The sequence below is a fragment of the Condylura cristata genome, unplaced genomic scaffold, assembly GCF_000260355.1.
Source record: "Condylura cristata isolate star-nosed mole 26May11 unplaced genomic scaffold, ConCri1.0 scaffold00011, whole genome shotgun sequence".
NCBI classification, from domain to species: domain Eukaryota; kingdom Metazoa; phylum Chordata; class Mammalia; order Eulipotyphla; family Talpidae; genus Condylura; species Condylura cristata.
The window spans coordinates 36164633-36188820 of NW_004567112.1; the positions used below are offsets into that span (position 1 = coordinate 36164633).

At 36.1% G+C, this 24188-nt stretch overlaps 1 protein-coding gene across 2 annotated transcripts in view; it reads right to left on the minus strand.

The window, feature by feature from the left end:
- VCL (vinculin) overlaps positions 1–24188 on the minus strand; it is a 95539-nt gene that overhangs the window by 12359 nt on the left and 58992 nt on the right. For both annotated transcript variants that reach the window (XM_004680759.2, XM_004680760.2), the window contains exons 7-15: positions 16445–16535; positions 15488–15635; positions 12464–12617; positions 11557–11732; positions 8665–8855; positions 5977–6176; positions 3862–3990; positions 2796–2945; positions 1116–1224 (exon numbers count right to left, since the gene is read on the minus strand). In XM_004680759.2, the coding sequence (XP_004680816.1) occupies positions 1116–1224; positions 2796–2945; positions 3862–3990; positions 5977–6176; positions 8665–8855; positions 11557–11732; positions 12464–12617; positions 15488–15635; positions 16445–16535 (1348 nt within the window). The remainder of the gene's footprint in view (positions 1–1115; positions 1225–2795; positions 2946–3861; positions 3991–5976; positions 6177–8664; positions 8856–11556; positions 11733–12463; positions 12618–15487; positions 15636–16444; positions 16536–24188) is intronic.

A 24188-nucleotide genomic window follows, 5' to 3' on the forward strand; every position in this document is an offset into this window, starting at 1 on the left:
AACAGAAATGAAATTTAATCTCTACGTTAGAAGAACAGAGACTCCAAACTCTTGTCCACCCAAGTTCCTGATGTGAAAGTACAACAACCAGAATTAGCTTTAGTTCAAAGCCCGTCTTAGGCAATGCAGGTGAACACCATATTAAAAAAAAAAAGTGTGAGGCTATAGCTTAGGAGGCCAGATACACTCACAGCACTTATCCCAACTGTGGTCACTGGCCTTCTTGTATCTACAACAGACAACCAGAAATATGACGACATTAGGAGGAAGCAAGGAGTGTGCCTGAGACCTTCACTGCATCATCATCACATTATCTGTTAATAACATTTTCTCCCTTCCCATCTCACTCCCCAGCCATCTGTTGCCTGTTGGCAGCTTGTAATAGCCAAGATGAGCCACACAGAGGATTCCAATAACCTAACAGCCTGTTTCTTGTTTCTGTTACCTCTCTTCAGACACCTCCGTAGCTCCACTTTCATCTCCGGCTGCTATGGACCCCTGTCACTGCAAGTTCTGCAGGGAAGTCAAAGAGCCTACATTCCTCATTTCTTCCCTCCAATCCTAGCCCTCCCTTCCCAGAGAAAGAATAAGATTCAGAAGTGCCACTTCAATTGCACAGACAGAGGTTTGTTGGTGGTTGGTTTCTCCTTTAAAAAAAAAAAAAAAACTACGTAGTTGATATGTTGGAGGAAACTCTGAGACAAGTTGGATTAAATGGTAGCTATTGTGGTTCCTTGAAATGTGAGCCCACTGAAAATGACAGGGACACTTACTGTATCCACAAACACCGCCTCCCAGCCTCTGAAACCAAACTCTGGGCTCAAACTGAGCAAAGACACTATTCAAAGAGAAGATAGAAGCTGTAACAATAAACATCACACTGGGAGAGCAGCACCAAAATAAAAAAGACTCATAGAGTCTCTCTTCAGACAAAGTTGCAAGGCTTGAATGAGGAGCCGCTGCTGCTCAGCAGTCTTAATCAGGGCCATGTACACTGCCGAGCACATGACGGTCCCATTATCCTGTTACAGCTGAGTAATATATCCAGTCCTACTCCAGTTTCTCGAGCTCATTCCTTGTGGATTAGACAATAAGCACTTTGCACACAACTCTACCTGTCATTTTTTCAACATTATCAATCCACTGGTTCTTCATTGTCTCAAAATGTTCATAAGCAGCTTGATTTCCAGGATTCCTAAGTAAGATGCGGGCAGCTGAGACGACCTGGCAATAATAAAACCACCTTTAAATTCTGGAGCACCCTCTCACTCAAATACAAGTCTTCAACGAAGCTTCCTCCTCTTTACCTACAGATGGCACTGTAAAGCCAAAAATGGGCAAGTTTCTTTTCAGATCACATTAGTTTGAGTCTTATAAACAGTTGCTCTAATGAGCCCTAGCCAAAGGCTTTTGAGTCACAATCTGATTTTAAGAAGGTAAAAAAGTGACAAACTAAGTGAATGTTACATGATAATCCAGGAACATACCAAAACAAACATTTCTTAAGCCCTGGGTGTCAAGTCAATTATCTTTAAAAAGCACCATAAAAAAATACAGATTACTCAAAACAGATTTACGGATATATTTTTTTTTTAAATAACAGGCTAGAGTTAACAAAGTGTTTTCACATTCATTATCTTACTGTATCATCCTCAAAACAGGCTATGAAAGAGATGGGACAGGTAATCACTTTATAGATGCAAAAACCAAGACTCAGAAAACTTAAGTGACTTGCACAAGAGCTCCCAGTCAGTAAGTTACAGCACTTAAAGGTACAAACTTTTACTTAGTGTATGGTATAAGTCATATACACATTCTCTTAATCCTCAAAATAATCCATTAAAAAGACATTATCTCTAAAGTTACAGGTGAGGAAACTTAAGATCATGGAGAATCCAAGTCCAAATCTGTCTCTGAAGTCCTTCCTCTTTCCATAGTTGGTGTATTAAGTCTAATTTTTTATTTTTCTTTTTTTATGAAAAATCTATTTTATAGCAGAAAGCCTATGTTTTGATGCTTTCTTTTTATGGAAATTATTAAAGAATGTTAGACATGTTCATATTTTATGTAATTTTTATTAATTGAGAAGGTGTTACTTTTCAAGAGAACCCAACTTGTTAATGTATCATAAGAGCAAAAGTTGTAAAAGCAGGAGACACACTTATTTCCCCCAACTTTTCCTATAAGTTGCCACCAGTCAGTATCACAGATTTGTAAAATTTAGCACAGTTGCTACTATGTCAACTCATACTCAATATATAGTTACTGAGTAAATGAATAAAAAATAATGAACTTTCTATAATTTGATTAGAAGAAAAACATTGTACTACATGTGTTGAACTGGTATTTTTAAGAATATCTATTACCTATTAGAACTTCAATTCCTGTTCTTCCAATATACTGTTAATAGCATACTAGCTTTATCTTAGTTACCCAATTAAACAGGAAAAGGAAACAAATTATGGACATAAATGAATTTTTTTTAAATACCCTCAAAGAGATGTGGTGAAAAGCATAAGCAATAAAATAAAAAAAAATTTCTCAAGATTATCCAAATATTTCCCTAACAGCATACATGGTAGGAGAGTCTGCTTTATGTTTTTCTACTTTAAAAACAAATCTATGGTGTCTGGAAGAAAAATTCAAATGATACAAAAATAAGTTTGACATAATTAATATTTTTAAATATTTTATAGCAACTATTCAAAATGTACTAAAATTTTTTTCTATAACCAGCTTTCTCTACTGAATACTATGATAAGTACTGAAAAAATGAAAAGTGAGCAAAACCCAACCTGGGGTGTGAGTTCTCGGGCCGTCTTCACCGAGGCCTGGATGCCTTCCACTGTTGACTTATTAGCAGTTCCAACAGCTGCCGCCTTCTCTGCTGTGGCACCAAGCCTTCCTGAATGGTTTTCAAAGTTAGCTGCTCTCTCATCAAATACCTTAAGGAGAACAAAGACAGTAAGAAAATTTATTTAAGTAACAGCCTAAGGGAAAAATGTCTCCTTTATTAAGCAGAGGCCACTAACTGCACACTGACCCCAAAATTGACATCAAACCTCAGTTAATAAGACAACAGTCAAACTCCAAGTCTTGGCCTACCTGTATCTCCTGAGAAGTTTGGCCCTAAGTACCATGTGCAAATATATACCCTTGAACTTTAGTTGAACCAGTGTTTACCAAATATAAACAGGACATACAAAACTATGTACAATAGTTTCCAACAGGAGTTCACAGAATGTGACGACTTAATGGAGATTCCCAAAAGGCCTATCCTCTAGTTTGAAGATAGACATACCCATTCAGGCTCTAGTGTAGGTGGCTGGATACATTAAACACCAAGAATCACTGACCTTAGAAATGGAGTACAGATTCTTAAACTATTTCTAGCCTCCTCAGGATAGCACTCCTCACTCCTCATGTCTTATTACTGTTAATATAAAAATTCTGCCCCTGACTTCCATGTGAAAAACCACAGCAGTTACACCCAGACCTGACACAAAGAAGGAAGGTTGACATCTATTACCCCTAAATACAAAACCATCTACTAACTGACTCATTCATTCAGCTCTCAAATTAAAAAAAAAAAAAATTATGCTTCATTCAACATGGATTATGCAAAGCTATAAAAAGCAAGTTATACCAAACACTGGGTCAGGTTTGTACTAAACAGTGCACAGCAGGTACTACCTGACAGACTCCTTCTTCTTTGCCAAACCACTGTCCTTAAGATACACTGTAATTACATTTTGCATTAACTAGTTAATCAATGTATATGTATATGCATATGTATCTATGTGTTTATATGTATTGATGTGTGTGACTGACTAACAGAAGAAATGAAAACTCAAAACTCACCTCTTCCCTATTGGGTGCATCAGGAGGTGCTGTGGCTGCCACTGCTAACAGCTTGATGGGAGTTGTGGTATCACTGAAAACATCTGACACCTCCTGAGTCATGGCTTCCTGCATCCGTGTTTTCAGATCCTTAAAAGAGAGTATTTACAAGTGAAAATCTCTGAAACATCCAAAAAGCATAAATCACCAATGTGACTTCATGGACACAATCATTCATTTAGCTTTTAATTCAATAAAAATGTACTGGGTGTTAACTATGTACTAAAGCACTAGTTAGACTAACAAGTTTAAGATATGAATTATGCCCTCTAAGAATTATTGTCTAGTAGGAGATGTAAGACATGTCCCACATTTCCTTAGAGACTGGTCCACCCAATCAGAAAATCTTTACTGCCTTTCTTGGTGGTCTCTAAGAAATGACATTGAAAGTCACGGATGCAGCCCAAAGAAGTCCCCAAAACAAGGCAGAGTTCCTTATCATTCCCCATACTGATGGGACCTGATAATGTCCACAGAAAACTGTAAGAATTAGTCAATGCAATGCCAAATTTCTAAGCACATTCTTATATAGAGATTAAAGAAATCAAGAATGGGATCTTTTTTTTAATACATATTTTTTTTCAATGACGTTTCTAGAAAAAAACATCCATTTCTTTTTTTAAAAAATATTTATTTTTATTTATCTATGTATATAAGAACTAGAGTGTAGGCCAACTGGGGACAGAGTGGAGAGCAGAACAGGTGGCTCTACTGAAATACACTGCTGAGGGGAGCAGTGGGCAAGACAGGAGAGGTCTGTTATGCCATATGAGTTAGCAACTTGTGCAGCGATTGTACTCATGCTGCAATGGCTGCTAATAGCTTCATAGTGCTGAGACTTAACCCCTTGCACCACTAGGGAGGCCCCCATGTATCCATTTCTTAATATGGGCTAAAGAAGATTCTGAAAAGTCATAAAAAAGCTTTTTTTATATATAGTTATCCTTAGCTTTTGGATTAAAACCAACAAAGCTTAATAACCCCATTATTTCTGAAGACGGATTGGCATATTCTAGCTGGTGATACCTGAGGTGATTTTAGCTGTTATACAAATAAATGTTTTTACTTTAATAATTATGTGTCTTTTAAAGAATATTAAAAAAAATTTGGTCATCAAGCTCATGATTTTAAGACTACTATGAAGTTTTCTTTTAAATAAATTTATTTAACTGACCATAAATAAAAGTACAGGCAATACATGTATAGAGCAGTGGGTTAAAGCACTGCACTAAGAAGCTAAAGCCACTTCCGCATGAATTCTATCCCCACCTGCCCTGGAGGAGATCCACATAGCATGGCAGACCTCTCCTGACCCGCCCGCTGCTCCCCTCAGCAGTGTACTGCATTGATCTGTCTGTTCTGCTCCCCACTGTGTCTCTGGTGAATCCTCTCACCCTCCGCATCTCTGGCCTGTATCCCAGTTCTGTATAAATAAATAAATCTTAAAAATATATATATAGGCCCTCCCTGGTGGGTTAAAGCACAGCACTGAGAAGCTAAAGCCACTTCCGCATGAGTTCGATTCCCACCTGTCCCGGAGGTGACCACATGGCATGGCAGACCTCTCCTGACCTGCCCGCATCTCCCCTCAGCAGTGTACTTCATCGATCTGCCTGTTCTGCTCCCCACTCTGTCTCTGGTGAAGCCTCTCGCCGCCCCTGAGCCTCTGGCCTGAACCCCAATTTTGTATGTACAAATAAATAAATCTTTAAAAAAAAAAATATATATATATATATAATGATATTAGTTCCTGGGTTCTACCCTTTTTTGGGCTGTGTGTTTTTTGGTTTATTTTTCAACATCATTCTTCATTTTGTACATTTTCCCATCTCAGTTGTAGTCCCCATGGGCTTCCCACCATCAATTCACCCATGTGTCATCACCACAGTCCTGTGCCCTCTTCCCACCCCAGTGTTTATCCCATTCCCTTTCCACCCGAAACCATGTCTCTGGTTTACAGTTGTTCATTGTCCTTATTTTCACTTTAATACTTTTGCTTCTCTCTCTTTTTTTTCCCCTCTGATCCCTTACACTCCTGCTATGAGTGAAACCATCTGGTATTTTCCTGAGTTCTACCTTCAAAGAGTCTTGGAGCTGAGAGGCAAGTGCTCGTGCCTGTGGGCTCTCTCCTTCCCCTCGGGCAGCCAGATCAGCCAGCTGTGCTGTCAGCTGATCCACTCTGTCACACTTTGCAAGAAGATCTTGACGATAAGGTCCCATCATGACATTAGCCAGACGATGCCCTTCAGCCACAAGCCCCCGGATGGCAGCCTGACCTGGATCAAAAGGAAAACATGGAACTCAAACAGACCTGAAGAAGGCAGATGACAGTGACAGTACAGAAGGTTGGGGTTTTTTGTAAATAATTGCATTTAGTAAATTTTCCAACAATAAAAAATGCAAAAATCTATACATAAAAACAGATTAAACCATCCATAATCATAATATAATTGAGCATTTCCTTCAGATTTTTTAATGCACTGCATGCTCCCATACACATGCATCTTGCTTTTATAAAACTGGGGTAATATTATTACACATTAATTTTTATTCCTTGTTCTTCAGCTTTAATGCAAGCATGTTTTCACATCATTAAAGTCTTCAAAATAATAACCTAAAGTTCATGTATGATGATGTTGTGTTAACCATAATGTTGGCCAGTTTTTATTAAACATTTACATTGCTTGTATTTATTCCTGGATGTATAACTCCTTAAAACAAATCCTTGTAAGTCAAACTGCTGAGCCAATGAGCATGAACTTATAAAAATCACATGTGACAAGACTATACTTTCAGGGATCTTTTCTATAGTTCGTTACTAGAGAAGATTCTCTGATCATGTAGAGCACCGTAAAGACAGAGCACCCAGTGCCACAATAGTGAAGGCAAAGATAAATAGATGGGAATGGGACTACATCAAGTTAAAGAGCTTCTGTACAGCAAAAGAGACATTACAAAAAGCAAACAGACAGCCCACTAATTGGGAAAACATTTTCTCACACAAAAGTAGTGATAAAGGGGGGAAGGGAGGGAAATGCACGGGACTATGGTGGTGGCACAGGGGTGATTTGGTGATGGGAAACCCGTGGGGATTACAATTGAGATGAAAAAAAAATGTGCAAAATGATGTAAAAATAAACTTTTTAATAAAAAAAAAAGTAGTGATAAAGGACTGATCACAAAAATATATGGAGAACTGATGAAACTCAACAAAAATAAACAACCCCATCAAAAAATGGGCAGAAGAGCTAAAAAGACACTTCTCCAAAGAGGAAATGCAGATGGCCAACAACTGTATGAAAAAATGTTCAACATCACTCGTAATAAGGGAGATGCAAATTAAAACCACAATGAGATACCACCTCACCCTAGTGAGAATGGCACATCTTCAAACAACTAGCAACAACAAATGTTGGCGAAGATGTGGAGAAAAAGGAACTCTCCTGCACTGCTGGTGGGAATGCAAACTAGTACAACCACTATGGAAAACTGTTTGAAGGTTCCTCAAACTGCTAAACATGGAGCTTCCCTACGACCCAGCAACCCCACTCCTAGGTATCTACCCAAAAGACATAGAAACACTGATTTAAAAAGATAACTGCACCCCCATGTTTATTGCTGCTTTATTTACAATTGGAAAAACATGGAAGCAGCCCAAATGCCCAAAAGTAGATGACTGGATAAAAAAGATGTGGTACATATATATACAATGGAATATTACTCAGCAACCAAAAAAGAGAAACACATGTCTTTTGCAGCAACTTGGATGGAGCTGGAAAAGATCACGCTTAGTGAGATAAGCCAGAAAGAGAAAGAAAAATACCAATGGTTTCACTCATAGCAGGAGTATAATGGACCAGGCGAGAAAATAACAAAAATAATGAACAACCATATACCAGAGACATTTTGCGGGGGTGGAGTGGGGAATGGGATCAAAAACGGGGGTGGGGTAGAGGAGAGGGAGGGAAGTGCACAGGATTATGGTGATGGCATACGGGTGACTTGGTGATGGGAAACCCACGGGGATTACAATTGAGATGGAAAAAAAATGTACAAAATGATGTAAAAATAAACTGTTATAAAATAAAAAAATAATAATAAAATAAAATAAAACACTTGAGAGAGGAAAAAAAAATCACATGATGTCAAATTGCTATTCAGAAGATCTGTCCCAATTTATTCCTCATCCAGTAAATTATATATCTGTCTGATTTCCCAACACAGGCAATCATTGATTTAAAAGTTTATCTTTTTATCCAACAAACACAGGAAATGAAGAGATATATCTGTCAGCCTCTGCAGACTTTCTATCATATTATGAACTAAGCTATTACCAATCTACTCCTAAAATCCCCCCATTTCAAAATTTCAGTTTTTTACCAGTAATGGAGTAAATGCAGAGTCCTCACAACTAACAGTAACTTTGGTAATTAGTACCTTTTACTTATTTCCAAAAATTACACTTAACTGTGTCATTTTTAGGACAATGAAAACAAAAAGGCATTAGAATGGGAGTATACAAAGACTAGAATTAGTTCAAAGTTTCAATTCCAACCTGGGACCTTTCTACTTGCCCAAGACAAAAACCATTTAGATTAAATCACATGACTCCTATTGGCTCCATTTGGAAATGGAGTCAGAGTGTAGAATGACTAACACACCAGTGGCTGCACCTAATTACAGGCGATACAGAATATCTATCAACAATTTTCTGATTTTCACTGAAACCACCTTAGTAAGAATTAAAACTGCTGATGGCCTTACCAACTCCCCGGTCATCCACTGTGGGATTATCAATCCATCGCTGTGCTTGTTCAATCTTGCCTTCAAGGTGGACTGCTGCTTTGGTGGGTCTGCTATTGGCCACAGCCCGATTGGTTTTAGTCTGCATGTTCTGCAGGGCTGTGGCCACTTGTTTGGCTAATGCTCGGGCCTCTGGGGAATCTCCTTTCCCCCTGCAGAGAAGAAAACATCCATCCTGTCATACACAGATACTATTTATATTGAGAGAACCTAATTGCTAATGCTGATGAGATGATTAATTGATAATGATTATTATTAACTTGATCTGTAAAGAGTAATTTATCTATTTGACCCTCAAATAAGAAAGTAATAATATAAATTCAAATTGTTTTGTCCCAGTTAAGGCATTAAATATGAATTTGGCTCAGTCTAGCCCAGCAAGTTTAACCATTTGGTAAACTCAATAGATCATCAAGAGGTAGCAGATCTCTCAGCCTGACATTCCTGAAAACACTGGCTCAGGTACTAAGTGACCCAAGTAGCTATGTTGCATAATAGCAGTTGAGTAATTGTAGCAGAACTAGTAGTGGCAAGGCCCCCCAATTCAATTCTGATGGTTCTCAAAACTCTCTGTGATTAAGTCAGCAGGGATATTATTTTTGAATACATATTGTCAAACCACCAACTAAAGAGATTCTGATTAAGTATATGTAGGATGTAGCCCAAGAGTTTATATTTTTCATAACTTTTCCAGGTGATTCTGACCCTTCGGTGGACTTTAACCCACACTTCAAAAACACTAGAGAGTCAAGCAGTGGTGAAATATGGAGCTGGAAAGTCATACTAACCCTGGACATGATAGGGCAAAGCTAGAAGAAAAACCCTAACAAACAAAGCCAACACAGAGAGTGAAACTGACATAGAAGAGACAGAAGACAGTTTTCAGCTGCCATAACCCTGCCCATATTTCAAGGTGACAGGTTGTACTGGATGCCTCCATATATTTTCAATAAACCTCTGCTTTTTTTTATCTGAGTTAGTTCCTTGCAACCAAAAAAATTCAACAAAAATTTCAACAATCACAAATATTTCATAAAGGAAGATAACTGTCCCCAAGCATTATTGCAAAGAACTCAGATTCTAACCATTCTATAGAATCAGGCCTGTTTTATCTACCATTCTCCTTAGTCACAAAAAAAGTAAACTTTAGGTTAATCTTACCTATCTCACCTGTAAAAATGAGAGTATTACTCTAGGTATATCTATTTCTATATGTTCTCCATTGTAAAGGTGTACAAAAAGTATTTCCCAACATTTGATAATGGCTAATCCAGCTGTCAGGAGGTTGAGCATATGGATTAGTCAATAATGGTGTGAATGACTACGCAAGAAGATCTACTATTATCACTCTTACCATCAATTCTCTCATTACTAAGAAAATGAGTGCCTACTAATGTATACAATACTATGTTAGGGTCATAAGAATACAAGTCTCTGCTTTCAAGTATTTCAAAATTTAGTAAGAATACAAATGATACTAATGGGCTTATATTAATGAGCACTAACGTAACTGCACAGACATATTTTACAATTGTCAGATTATATATTTTCCCTACATAAATAACTTGAGATTTGGAACATGAAACAGTGACCCCTAAATAATTAAGCTTGATATACAATAAAATTTCAGCTGTTACCTCAGTTGGGCTTGCCTAACGTGTCTATCCTGCCACTAACCATTTCTTATTTCATAATCCTAGGTTACAGTCTACTTTCTTAGCCAACACTTCCCTGTTAGTCAATAGGATACCTGAAAGAATTCTAATGTACCTCTCATTGGAAAAAGGCTAGGCAGTTCCCATAGAAGAATAGGAAGTGAAATATGCAAGTTAAATTAAGAGTAGGGTCTTATAAGATACTTGATTATGGTTATCACTGGAGAAGAGGTTAAGAACTGAAGTGGGAAAGAAGCAACTTTTAGTTTTGGCATTGCAACCTTTCGTTAAGAAAAAAAAGATTTATTTTTAATTATTTATGCATTTAAGTACTGGGGTGTAGGGCCAGAGGTATAGGAAGATGAGAAGATTCACCAGAGACAGAGTGAGAGCAGAACAGGTAGCTCTACTGAAATACACTGCTGAGGGGAGCAGTGGGCAAGACAGGAGAGGTCTGCTGTGCCATGTGAGTTAGCACTCTCACTGGATTGAACTCCTGCTGCAATGGTTGGTAATAGCACTGAGATTTTCACCCTTGTACCACCAGGGGGCCCCCTTGTCACCTTTCTTAATTCTCTAAGCATGGGCTGCAGTGTTTGTTGCAAGAGAGAAAAATCTATTAAAAGATGTGAATCTTTTCCATGTAGTCAAGGTAGGTGCTATAAAGTGAAGCTATGGTAAAGACATAAGGATCTGAATAAATGTTAATTTATAAGTAACAGTGCTAGGGGAGGATAAAGCCATCTTCTTATTCCTCATCCCACCCAACCATACCACCACATCCCCTACCACATATATGCTCCTTTTTCTATAGCTAACCAAAAAAGTTTTTTCCTTGATGCTTGAAATACTTGATTACTAGTATCCCTCATATGCTGGAATACAGATATGTCATAAAAGATATATCCTAAACATGATGTAGCAGGGAAAGTAAAAGTTCTAGCTTAGAAATTAAAAACATAAATCTCAAAAAAAAGAAGTTTTAGCACTGTTAAATTTGAAATTATAGAACTAGTAATAAGTCATTAAACTTCAGTTATGTTAATGATAAAATAGTGAATCCTGACCTAGCCATACATATCACACAAAATCAATGAAAATAAAGTGAAAACGCATCATATATACATTTAATATGGAATTCAACTATATATGTGTTTGGGAAAAATAGAGATATTAACTTTGAGGGAAAAATACATACTGTCTTCGTAGATCTGCTAATTTATTAGTCAAAGCAGATATTTCTCCAAGAGAACGTAGAATGTCATCTCTCTCTTTAGGGTCATCACATAATTCTGCTATTTTCCGAGCTTCAGCCAAAGCCCCTCGAATCTGTTCTTCTCCTTCTGGTCCACCATTTGGGTCTGCAAGCCAATTCTGAGTACATTCAAATGGAAAAGAAGCACACTGTAATCTACTCCTAAACCGCATTTTGTTAAACAAGGTCATCAGAAATATTTCAAAAGTAACCATAAGACATACCAGTAATTGATTTTTAAAATGCTGACACTATTTTACTTAAGTTCTTAGCTCAAATACAAACAAATCAATCCCTCAGCTTTTCAAAAATAATTTTTTTCATCCCCCTTAGAACATTACAAACTTTATCTTGTCTTTGAATAAAGCATATAAAGCATTACCTTTTTAACACTTTAGTTTCTAAAACATTTACTTCTTTGTGAAATGTTTGAAAATAATTTTATAGTAGAGCAGTTGTCACAAAACTTCAACCCTTTAACATTGCTATGACCAAAGTTGGCAATTATGAGTTGAAAACAGTTTTGATAAACTATAATCAGTATCATGAACTAGGATTCTCTTCATACTCAGAGTGCTTACTTTTATTCAAAATAAGGCTCTCTATTTCAAAACAGAGATAAAACATTAGTCTAAACCTGTGGTGGTAGGTGGTTAACAATCAGTCTAAACCTGTGATGTGTTCTGCTCATCATCCAGAACACCAGTTACCTACCTACAGTGACTGAGAGGGAAGAAGGATAAAAGGCAAAGAGGAGAATGAGGAGGTAGGGGAGAAAATATTTATTTATATATGGAACATTTCTCTTTCTCTTTTATTTCCTTCCCCTCCTGGAAATCACTATTACTACCTGAGCAGCATCAATCTTCTTTGCAATGCTCTGCTTTGAGTTTGTCATGGCTTCCAGTTTCCGGGCAGCATTTTCCACTTTTGCTGTGAGCATATCCAGACCCTGAGATACCTGCTGGGCTTTCTGCATGGCCATGGGTGAGGCTCCTTGTCCTCTACTCAAGACAGACAGATGTCATTGTACTCCTCAAATATGTATAAGTGCAAATAAGTTTCTTATATTGCATGTTTGTCTTTTTCCTTTTCCCAGGTAAAACTTGGATAGCACAAAGAAACAGGTAAACAAAGCAAAACACCCAAAACATCTTTTTCCTCCTTCACTTTAAAAATACACATTGGCTTTATGGAATCACATAAACACTTTAAAGCCCAAGCCTACACATTTTAATAATAATAATTCTCTTCTTGGTGATAATCACATAATCAAATCTAAACTTCAGAGGGGAGATATGTTTGTAAGTTTTATTGCCACAATAATGTGCACTTTATTTATAAATAATCAGCCTATCACAATGTCTTACTTATAGGCAAATATACATTGAACTGTTCCAGGAGGCAGCACACATAGTATTATTAGAAGCATATCACACTGACACCAAGCAGATATGTGCTCAAATTCAGGCTCCTGGGATCTATGGAACTAATACTCTATTGTTTACTATGTTCAACTTCCTTGGGTTTCAGTTTTCTAACTGACAAAATGGGAGGTGGGCAGGTAACAATACTTGCCCTGCTTACCTAACAGTGTGGCCTGAAGTAAAAGGATACACTTGAAAATTCATTGGCAATAAAGCAACCTACCTACATAACTACTATTATTGAATTATTATTATTTTATAATAAACTTAATGATAATCTTAAATGCCTACCATCCACTCCTAAGCAACCTATAAATATCAAAACCAGTTAATTCTAAGAGAAATAAAAACAATGGTGACCAGTTTTCCATCAACTTCCTAAAGAACTAATTTCTCTATTTTCCTCTCACAAGTGGAATGCAACTACTGTAAAAAATGATGTGATTTAATAGAAATCTATTTTCCTTTTGTAACTTTCCAAGTCATAACAAAGTAAGATTTGTTTTTTGTTTTTCTCATTAAGTTCAGATTTTCTATTCCAGGCAACCACAGTTAAAAGTGTGACAAGTTTATCATTTGGAAGGACCATACAGCTAGTCATCCTTCAATTTTAGGGTGAAATAAAATGTCTTTGCTGTACTTCATAATAGCATGAAGGCAATTCATTCACTGATACTCTTTTACTTGAACTGCAACTTTACTATTATATTGCAGGGGAATGAAGGACTTGTAGAAAAGCATACTGTTTACAGTTTAATTTGCTTTTTCCTTCAAATCTAGTTAAATGATGCACCCAACTGTGAAAAAATAAAATATTTATGTTCTACACAATTTTAAATTCAAAATAATTAAAGGTTTACTGAGTCTCATAGTAGGAAATGGGTGGGTAAAATATACTTGCAAGCTAGAAATCCTAGGAAACTGAATAGAAGAATATCACTAAGGAAATAGTAATTTAGTTTCAGTAACAAAATGTTAAATATTTGGGCATATTTAAGAAAGGATAACAGGGAGATAGCTTTTTATGCTTTAGATTAGACAGCTTTCTCATCTTTCATTGTGAAAGGCCCTAATATGAAGCAGGTCCACAGCTGTTCACTACTGTTCTTTTCTCTTTATAGATTAATAGTGGCTCCCATACAGCAACAACTTCATTCGCTTGCTCAAATTCATCTTTCTCTAAACACATACAACTGTGTATTTGAGAATTCCAAGTGAAAACTGTCTACCACACTGTGAAAAGGCTGCAGACAAAAGAGCCAGCAGTGAGAAATTAGAAGAGCCAAGAATCCTGTCACACTGAATTGGCATTTCTCCCAATGGGAACAGAACTTCTTTTTGTCCTTTCTCTAAAGTTCTTGTCATGCTCAGGATGGAGGAGTCTGCTTCACAGCAGGAAAAAAAAAAGGCTCACTGAGCTCAATATGATCACATTTATTTAAGTTGTTCCTTCAACCATTCACGGAAGAGACTCTTAATGTGAAGCCTCTGGTGCCTCTGGTTACAGTGAATCCATGAGACTTTGGAAATTATACATGATATTGTAGGGCTAAGATATATGCATCTTTTTAGATTTTTATCAGATCATAGAAGTTACCTGTCCCCAAAAAAGGGCTAAGGGCCACCACTTTAAGAACTCTAATTTAAGAACTGTAATGTAAGAATTTAAATCTATTATGAGAATACATTTGAGACCAGGTATAATGGTGGGCAACATGTCTAGAAGTGTTACTCAGCTATTTGTATGGCGACGTTGTATACCGCAGTTATCTAAAGATGTTTTAAGACATGCTGAAAGCAAAGTTAAACTTCTACACTAGTGTCTCATCATACATCAAATTTGTAAAATATCTATACTCGAAGATTCCATAGAAATGGGGATCGTTTTGAGAATTTCATTAACTCAATGGATGATTTTCAAAGATACTTATGTTGTATTGAATTTTCTAAATATCAAACTGTATGTATTTAGTGAATGGGAGGAAGATTCCAAAAGTCAAATTGAAAGTAGCAAAAAAAATATGAAACAGAAAAAAAAATGATGTAATAAAAACTCAAAAGATGCCAGAATGTCCAATTTACAATATAATTATTTAATTCATCTGTTCAAAGATGTGAAATAATTCCAATGTTTCCACTCTCATGTTTTTTTCTACCCATACTTCATAAAAGATATCTATACATTGTCCCTTACATTTCATAAGCATATGCCTAGAAAATAAAAAAAAAATTATTCTTCTATAACATCTACAAATTTTAAAAATTCAGCAAAAGGAAAGTTTATTTCAACCTCAAAAGAACTTATAGAATATAGTATCTATACTATCTACTAGCCTCATAGAACTCAGTAAATTAGCAGAGACTTGCTTTCTGGATCATTCCATCAGGAATGAGATCCTATGTTTTTGTAACCCATTAATGCTCTGGTAAGAGCAAAGGAACCTTACCTGGCTCGCAGGTCAGCCACTTGATCAGTCATCTGCCCTAGCATTTTGGAGGTTCCCAGAATCTCCCTGCGTTCTTTGCCTGCACAGAGTTCACCAACTTTTCCAGCTTCATCTAAGATCTGCCTGATGGCCTGCTCACCAGCATCCCCTAAAATAAAAAGATACTCAGTAACTACACTGTTCATATATTAATTATTTAGAGAAGATGTTTTAGAACTCATTTCATTCATGAAGGAATGGATGACTTTAAACAAGTGAACAGAAGGCGATATACCTGATAGCCAACAATCAAGCAGTGCCCTTACAACCTCCTGGTGAGGTTTCAACCACAAATATTGCTAAAAAAGATACTTGGAGCCATCTGAAGATAATAAGCAGCTTGTGGTATGAATAAGTAGGGTTAAAATAAGTTCCAACAACTTTACAGTCCTTAGCACTCCTAACTACTTCCATTAGGCATTTCACATTCACTCAAATACTAATTAAAAACTAATAAATATTAAATTCTTAAAACCCATAAGGCCTACCTCCTTAAACTATTTGGGTCTTATCTTTATGTAAATCAACTTTATTTTCTAATTCTTACTGGCATCAACATTTAAGCTGCTTAATTAAGCATTCTGTTGACATAACTGAAATCTATCCAATGGGAACTAGAAGAAAAGGGGCTTTTGTTTAAAGTAATTACCAAGGGAGGAGACTGCCAAAAATTAGGCTAAGAATGTCCAGTTCAGCATAGTTTACGATGCCATGATGAGAGGAAAATGACCTATACCTTCAATTTCTTAAAGTCCAGTAATGCTTCAAGGAGTTAAAAGTACCAAAGAATAGGCTCTATTCCTAAATGTTACCATAGTTATCTCAGGATTACAAAAGGATGGAAAAATTTCTTTCTTTTGTTTGCTTGGTTGTTTTGAGTTTTCTGTTATAGTTATACAAAGAATCAGAGGGGGTTACCTGGAGTGGCATTGGGATCACGGAGCCAACCTTTAGCTTGGTTCAATTTAGAGTCTATGGAGGCCAATGCTCTCTTCATGGCTTCAGTATCCTTTTGAAGAGAAATACCACATTTATTTTCTTTGCAAAATCTGAGTTACCATTTACAAACTAAGACAGAAAAGTTACTGCATTAGCATACAATTGCTAAAGTAGTCCTACAAGAGCCTTAAAAAATATCCTCATCACACTACAATGTTTATTTCTGTCAAAATGCAGCATCTCTCATGCAGTCTTCAGTTAATTCCATTCTTTTCCCTGGTTTTCCTATTGCTAAACTGTGAAGAGTTTGTAAAACCACTCAAGCCAAAAGATTTTTAGTGTCTTTAGCAGGAAAAAGCCCTGTTGTCACACGCCTCATTATCAGCCTTTTTACTAGTCAACATTTCATCTACTGCAGCCCTGCCAAAGTCCTCTAGGCTTCAAGGAAGCCTCATTAGTATGTGGTAACACAAATCACAGTCTCTTACATCTTGTTTTGCAATACACTGAGTGATGTTTCATTATATATAATTCATCTGAAAAACATGAAATTACTGGTCGAACAAAAACTGAAAATGTTAATCTAGCAATTCAGTTTTAATTCTGCACACAAACCACTAAAATGTAATATAAGAAAGATTTTTCTGGCCTTCTGCCACTCTTCATCTTTAATTCCTTTACTATCTCTCATCTGGAAGAAGTAGGGTAAAATTGTAAAATTAGGATAAAATCTCCCAAGGTATAGGAAGAGAGGTTGGAACAATAAACTAGTAGTTTTCAAACTGTACAGTTACAGAAATACAGAAAAGCACAGAATATAAACAAATCAAAGGATCCATCCTCACAACCAATAGAATGGCCATCTCTTAAGTCTCTACTTATACCTTGAAGATGATCCAACTCCCTTTGACTCTAGGAAACGAACTCTAACAGATTCTGTCATTAAAATAGAGAGTAAACCTCTGAAATTATAAGCACTATTCTAAATCCCTGACTTTTTTCTGTTTCTAGTCCTTTGAAAAGGGAGGGGGGGGGGTAGGGTTTAAAGGTGTTATTACACCAGTCTTCCACATGGGGGCACCTGGGGCGCGCGTGTGCGCGCACACACACATACCATTGAGGAGGGTTTAAAGGTGTTCACACATACACATACACACAACTTTTCTAAACTATCTTTTCAAATTATAACACTCTCAGCTTTAGTATTCTCCACTATCTAAACAAATACAGAATGTTCTGTTGTAACCTCTGCTATGTACCAGTCTAAATGCAAATTCTCAGCCACAGCATTTAAAAAGAAATAAACTAAATTATTTTTAATGGAAATAAAATATTTGTATTATTAAGCTATATGAAATTATGATATCTATCAATAAAAAGCAGAGTCACAAGCAGCTCTTTTTCAAAATCTACTTGTAATCAATACGAGGAGACAATATTTTTTAAGTGCTTTGATTCTCAAACTCAAATGGTTTAACTTTCTGCTCCTCCTCCACCTTGTTCTACATTCATTTGGACAACAAGCCTTACTTTCAAAGATAATACAAAAGTCAACTTTGACCTGATTCCAAATTTTTATACCAGAGTCTCAGCAACTCCTAACCTGAGTGTTGCGTAGCCTTTAGCTTCTAACACAGTTGTAAGACTTTATCTAGGTACTGATGTTAGTTTAATTTACAAACTCACCAAGGGAGTATGTATACACTATGAAGAGAAATTTTTAAAATAAAGTAAAAATACTTTATTTTAAATAGATTAATAATTATTTCTCTAACATATTTTCTTTAAAAAAAAAACATTTATTTATTTATTTATGCATACAAGAACTGGGGTCTAGGCCAGAAGTGTGAGGGGTGAGAGGATTCATCAAAGACAGAGCAGAGGGCAGAACAGGCAGATCTAGTGAAATACACAGCTGAGGGGAGTAGCAGACGGGTCAGGAGAGGTCTGCCGCACCATGTGGGTCACCTCCAGGGCGGGGATTGAACTCATGCTGACGTGGCTTTAGCTTCTTCGTGCTATGCTTTAACCCAATGTGCCACCAGGGAGGGCCCTCTCTAACATATTTTCACTGAAAAAAAATTAATATTGACTATATTTCAAAAACCTAAGTTCAAGAAGAAACAAGGATCACAAATTTTTCAGCATTAAAGGCTACTATTTAGGAAACTTTTAATTGACCATTTCCTGAATTTTATCCTATTTCACTGAAACTCAAATTTAAATCGAATTTTATTTTATGAATTAAGAAACAAGGGTGCAAGTTGAGCTTTGATTTACTGATACCAAACCTCATTATATTAGATTAGATTAATCTCAAGTTGTTTTCTTTTACCAAAGAGAGTTGCTAAGATTCTACTAACCTTCCAGAATAAATGAGCAAATTTATGCCTTGTTGATTTTGGCTTTGGGTGCACTGCCCAGAAAACAAGCTCTAGAAATCAAATTTCATGACCTACATTAATCTAAATGACTGCTTTTATTCTTCACTGCCCCAAAATGATTTAAGACACAATAGAAAAACAGGCTTTGTTTCATTCAGTATCCTCAAAAAAAAATCACTGCTTTTTAAATGCTTAACAAAGTTTGAGTGCTCATCACACTTCATGAAAAGAAGCAAATTCTCAAGTGGGAGATGTTCATTTTCTAGTAAGAGAATGAATGGCAAATATGGGATGAAGCTGCATTTTTTAAACTGGGAAATTCAATTAGTTACAAAAGTACTTAATAGTGTGAATTTTTTTTAATTGCGATGACATGGTTTGTAATACTGTATATGATTTAGGGGAATATATTCATACTTCTTCAGATATATATTAACACATCATACCTACCACCAAAAATCCTTTCAACATGAACCATTGGTCCTCTTTCCCATTTTTTCCCCACCTCTACTTTCCTTTAGTACCCTCAATTCAGCAGCTGTGTTTGTAAGGTTTGTTTTGGTTTAGTTTTATATGCTCCTTTGTTTTCAGTGAAATCACCCACTATTTTTCTTTCTCCTTCTGACTTATCTCACTTACCAACTTAGCATAATACCCTCCAGTTTCATTCATGTTGTCAAATGGCAGCATTTCTTCTCTTTTTATAACTGAGAGTATATATATACACTATTGTGTGTATATACATTACGTATCAGTCCACTGATCTGTGGCTGGGCAATTTCATAACTTGGCTATTCTCTAAGTAGTGCTGCTATGAACAGAGGTGTGAATATATTCCTTCAAATTAGTGTTTTTTGTATTCTTTGGATAACTACCAGGAAGGATTGCTCAATCATGTGACAAATCTATTTTTAATATTTTAAAGAACCTCTATATTGTTTTCCATAGTGGTAGGACAAGTCTAAAATCCCATCTACAGTGTATAAGGGTTCTTTTTACTCTACACCTCACCAATACTTTGTGTTCCTGAAATTTTATGATGTGGGCTATCCTCATGGGAGTAAGATAATATCTCATATGGTTTTGATTTGCATTTCCCAGATGGTAAGCAATGATGAATTTCAGACAAATTTGAAGACTGAAAAAGGTCAATGAATGGGATATCTTAAAATATTTTTGGAAGTAGGGCAAGTTGTAAATATCATTTAAATACATTTTAATGTCACATTTATTAAAACAAATATCTATGGAAACAAATATTTTGGTCTCTTGAGAATCTCATATATATTTCTTTGGAAGGATAGTATTTATTATGGAATTTATACAAGTCTGTCGCGACTAACATATATGCATATATTTACATAAATTAATAATGACTATTATATGAACAAAGTCACTGAACAACTGGAGCCAGAAGTCAATTTTGAGATATTTCTATAACAATCACATTTTATATTTTAAAAAAATTGTAATCCCTGTGGTCAATCACACTATCACAAAGCCTCTAGTTAAAAGCCTTATGACAATCTTAAATACCTACAGTACTATATGAGCATGAAAGAGAAGACATAAAAACTGTACCTTCACTTTAGTACTTATCTATATAAAATCTCAAATTTGGGAAAGAGAAAGTCTCTACCTCCACCGGGTTTTTTTTTTGGGGGGAGGGGGGGTTAGTATGAAAATGACCAGATCTATCAATTAAGCTTTGGGGGCAATCAGCAAGGATCTGGTTACCTCCCCTTTACCATAAAATTCAGGTTTTAAATGACAAAGAAACAAAGAATCAGTGCCTTGGCAGATTCTCCAAGATACCAAAAGGTGAAAGTATAACTTAGAAGAATCTATTTTAAATGTTTTCCTAAGAACTGCAACACTCCTGAAGTTTAACATGGAGTTAGACATAGAGAATACTGAATCATACTGAGAACCACTTAGCTCTTCCTATAAATAGTCAAGAGGAACTGCAGCTGGAAACTGAGGTATTGAAATCCCAAGCTGCTGAAAATCATAAATATAGAAATAAGGAACCTTTTATTCCTATACGTTCAATGCCCAAGCTACTCTCCTTTACCACTAATACTTCCTTCTTATTCATTTCATTCCTGACCATGTTTCCACCCCCAAATCAATGTTTCAGAGAAACATGGATTGGTCAGTAGAACAAACTCTCAACAACTACATTCAAGCAATGAGAGACTACATACAGCCTCACCTTGAGACTTTAGGGAAGTTACCTTCCACTAGACTATGTTACTTAACTCCAAGAATACTTTCCCGGCTCTAAATTCTATGCCACCTCTGAGGGCACAAACAGATATACCAACTAAAAAATATATCAGAAAAACATGGATTTTTTTTTAACAATTTGGACTTATCTCCTTTTTGGGGATAAAGAGGGCTAGAAACAAAATATCATACTCCAAAATATAAATCTTTCACAGTATCAGCTGCTGAAATAAAACACGAGAAGACTTGGGAAAAGCTCATATCCACCTTGTTTTTCAAAAGGACTAAAGTTAAAATCAACCCTTAAATTCAGAGGTCTGCAAAATAAGGGCAAGTGTTACAGGATTTTATGTCATGACCAACATTTCCTTTTTCGGTAAAATACAGTAATCCTCTGAGTCAGTCACTACACTTACTCATTATCAGCCTAGACCCACAGTGGGAGGAGACCAACAACAGAAACAATGCTGAATAATAGTATCTAATGGCTTTAAGGTGTACCTGCAGAAGTACCTATACAGAGTTCATATTTTCTTACCATGAAATGCTTTTTAAATTTTTCTCACTTCCTCTTAGTTCTCAGTATGCATACAGATACAAGTAAGATAAACACAAAAAAATTATAGATTCTAAATTTGCAAAGGGTAGAATTAGAATTGTGTTTAACTCAGAAATTCTTTTGTTGTATAATACAGTCCCAGGAAAATGCTAGATTCATTTTTAATGATCACTGATTGCTGATTTAAGGAGGAGGAAATTTTTTGTTTTCAAAATAAAGTGAAGTGTTTCAAGTCAAAGTAGTTTTCAATTTACAAATCTACAATTTGTAGGTATAAAAGAAAAAGTAATTATTACTGCATTGCCTCTTTAAAATTTTACCTTACATGGCAAGATGCATTTTCACCAAGAATTTTTTTCACTTACTTTCTTCCCCAACTTTTCTAGAGGAACCATCACTTTCCAGGAGAAAACTGCACCAGTGGGGAAGCATGAAACAAGTATGGTTAGACAAAGTTAATTCTTTGTTGGTAGGGTAAGAGGAAGGGACAGCTGCTATGTATTAAATAGAATGGGAAACTGAAGGTCTCAGTCAGAAACAAAGTTGAGTAATAAAAGATGCATAATGCTATACTAAACTGAAAACTAAAATTCTAGCTACCTACTTCCATTTTCAAGATAATTTGTTTTTTTCTAAATATTCTTGCAGCTAATAAATACAATTACTACTCTTAAGAAATAAAGGGAGATCAAATGGCTGAGGGCAAGGTTGAGAATGAGATTTGTCATGTGTATCCTCTTATAGCATTCTGTTATTTAATCCAGGCAAATGTATAACAAAATCAAATTTGGGTTAAAAAATAAGTATTTTTGTTCATTCTGATGTCATTATGTACTTGAGCTTCTTTTGGCTGGAATAATTTTATGTACTTTCTTTCATTCTGATATTTTTGCAGTATCCTGACAGTCTGGTTCCTTCCAGATCAGCATCAAACTCAGACAGCTACAAGACTGAACACAGTGGGGACTAGATCTACTTACCTTATATATCCCCTTGTCCACCAGAGCCTAATAATCATTCAAAAAATCTCAACTAGCCACTTTTTAAAAAAGATTTATTTATTTATATATATACAAGAATTGGGGTACAGACCAGAGGTGCAGGGAGTGAGAGGACTCACCAGAGACAAAGCAGGGAGCAGAACAGACAGATAGACTCAAACACTCTGCCAAGGAGGGCAGTGAGTGAGACCGGAGAGGTCTGCCACACCATGTGGGCCACCTCCCTGTCCAGGAATTGAACTCATGCTGCAGTGGCTGTGTATAGCTTCATAGTGCTGCACTTTAACCCACTGTGCCACCAGGGAGGGCCCCTAGCCATATTTTTTAAACAACTTTTCCTGGCACTTACACAAAATAAAGGTTAGTAACATTTATTCAGTAATACTTAATTGATAAATTACTTTCCCTGTTGAAAATAAACTCCTGGTCCTCCTTAATACTATTATTTTTCTACTAGAAGCAAAGGAGAGAAACTAGAAATGAGATTAAGTTGGGGAATATGAGATCAAAGAGAACTAAGGGTAACAGCTTAGACAGCATGCAATAATCCATGGACTGAAGTTAGAAAAAAATTTAAATACACCTTAATTGTTTCCCTTTGAATATGAAGGCCCAAAGTATTATAAAGGACAGGTGACCTATTTAATATTCTAACCTACCCATTTTCATTTATGACTTAAAACCTCAATGATATACCTCCCAAAAGAAAAATTCCAGGACCTGTAAAGGAAACTGGTAAAAAAGGCTACTATAGAGACAGTATTAACTGGACATTTCCTTGCATGAAAACAGGGTCCACATGTCCCCCAGTCACCTGGGGAAACCTGTCTCTCAAATGAAATCAGTGGGAATGACTAAGCCAAACATTTCTCAGAAGCTGACTCAGAGGGAAGAAAGCATCCACTCAGAGAAAGCCTGATATCCTACAATAATTATGTCTTTTTTTTTTTCCTGCATTCCCCCCTAAAATAGTTCAATATGAGAGAGAGTTCAACAGTCTTCCCAGCCTGGACCCAGAGTTCACATTCTAACGTATATTCAAGCATAGTGTCACACACCTGCACACAGAATAAGGCATGGCACACAACACAAGAAAACCTCACAGACATGCTTTTTCTCTTTTTAAGCGAGAAGCTAAAGGCCAAGAGAAAGCTTACCTTCTAAACGTGAGAAAAAGAATAAAACAAACAAGAGAACAAAAAAATGCATAAAGAAGTCATAATAGGAAAGTGAATTGTCAAATAAGCAAAATTAAGTAAAATATCAAAGGCCTAAAATGATCTTACCATATAGATTTAAAATACATTTTTATAACTTGTTCAAGAACTTTGTGTCTCTGTACTGTAGATCCATAGTTAAGATAAACTGACTAATTTCTATTGTATATGTAGATTCAGTTTCCAGGCAACAAGAAAGAAGGCTGGTGATTTTCTCTCTTTAAAGATTTACTTCTATTTATTTCTGCACAGAACTGGGATGTAGGCCAGAGATGTGGGGTGTGTCAGAGGATTCACCACAGACAGAGTTGGGGGGGGCAGAACAGGCAGACT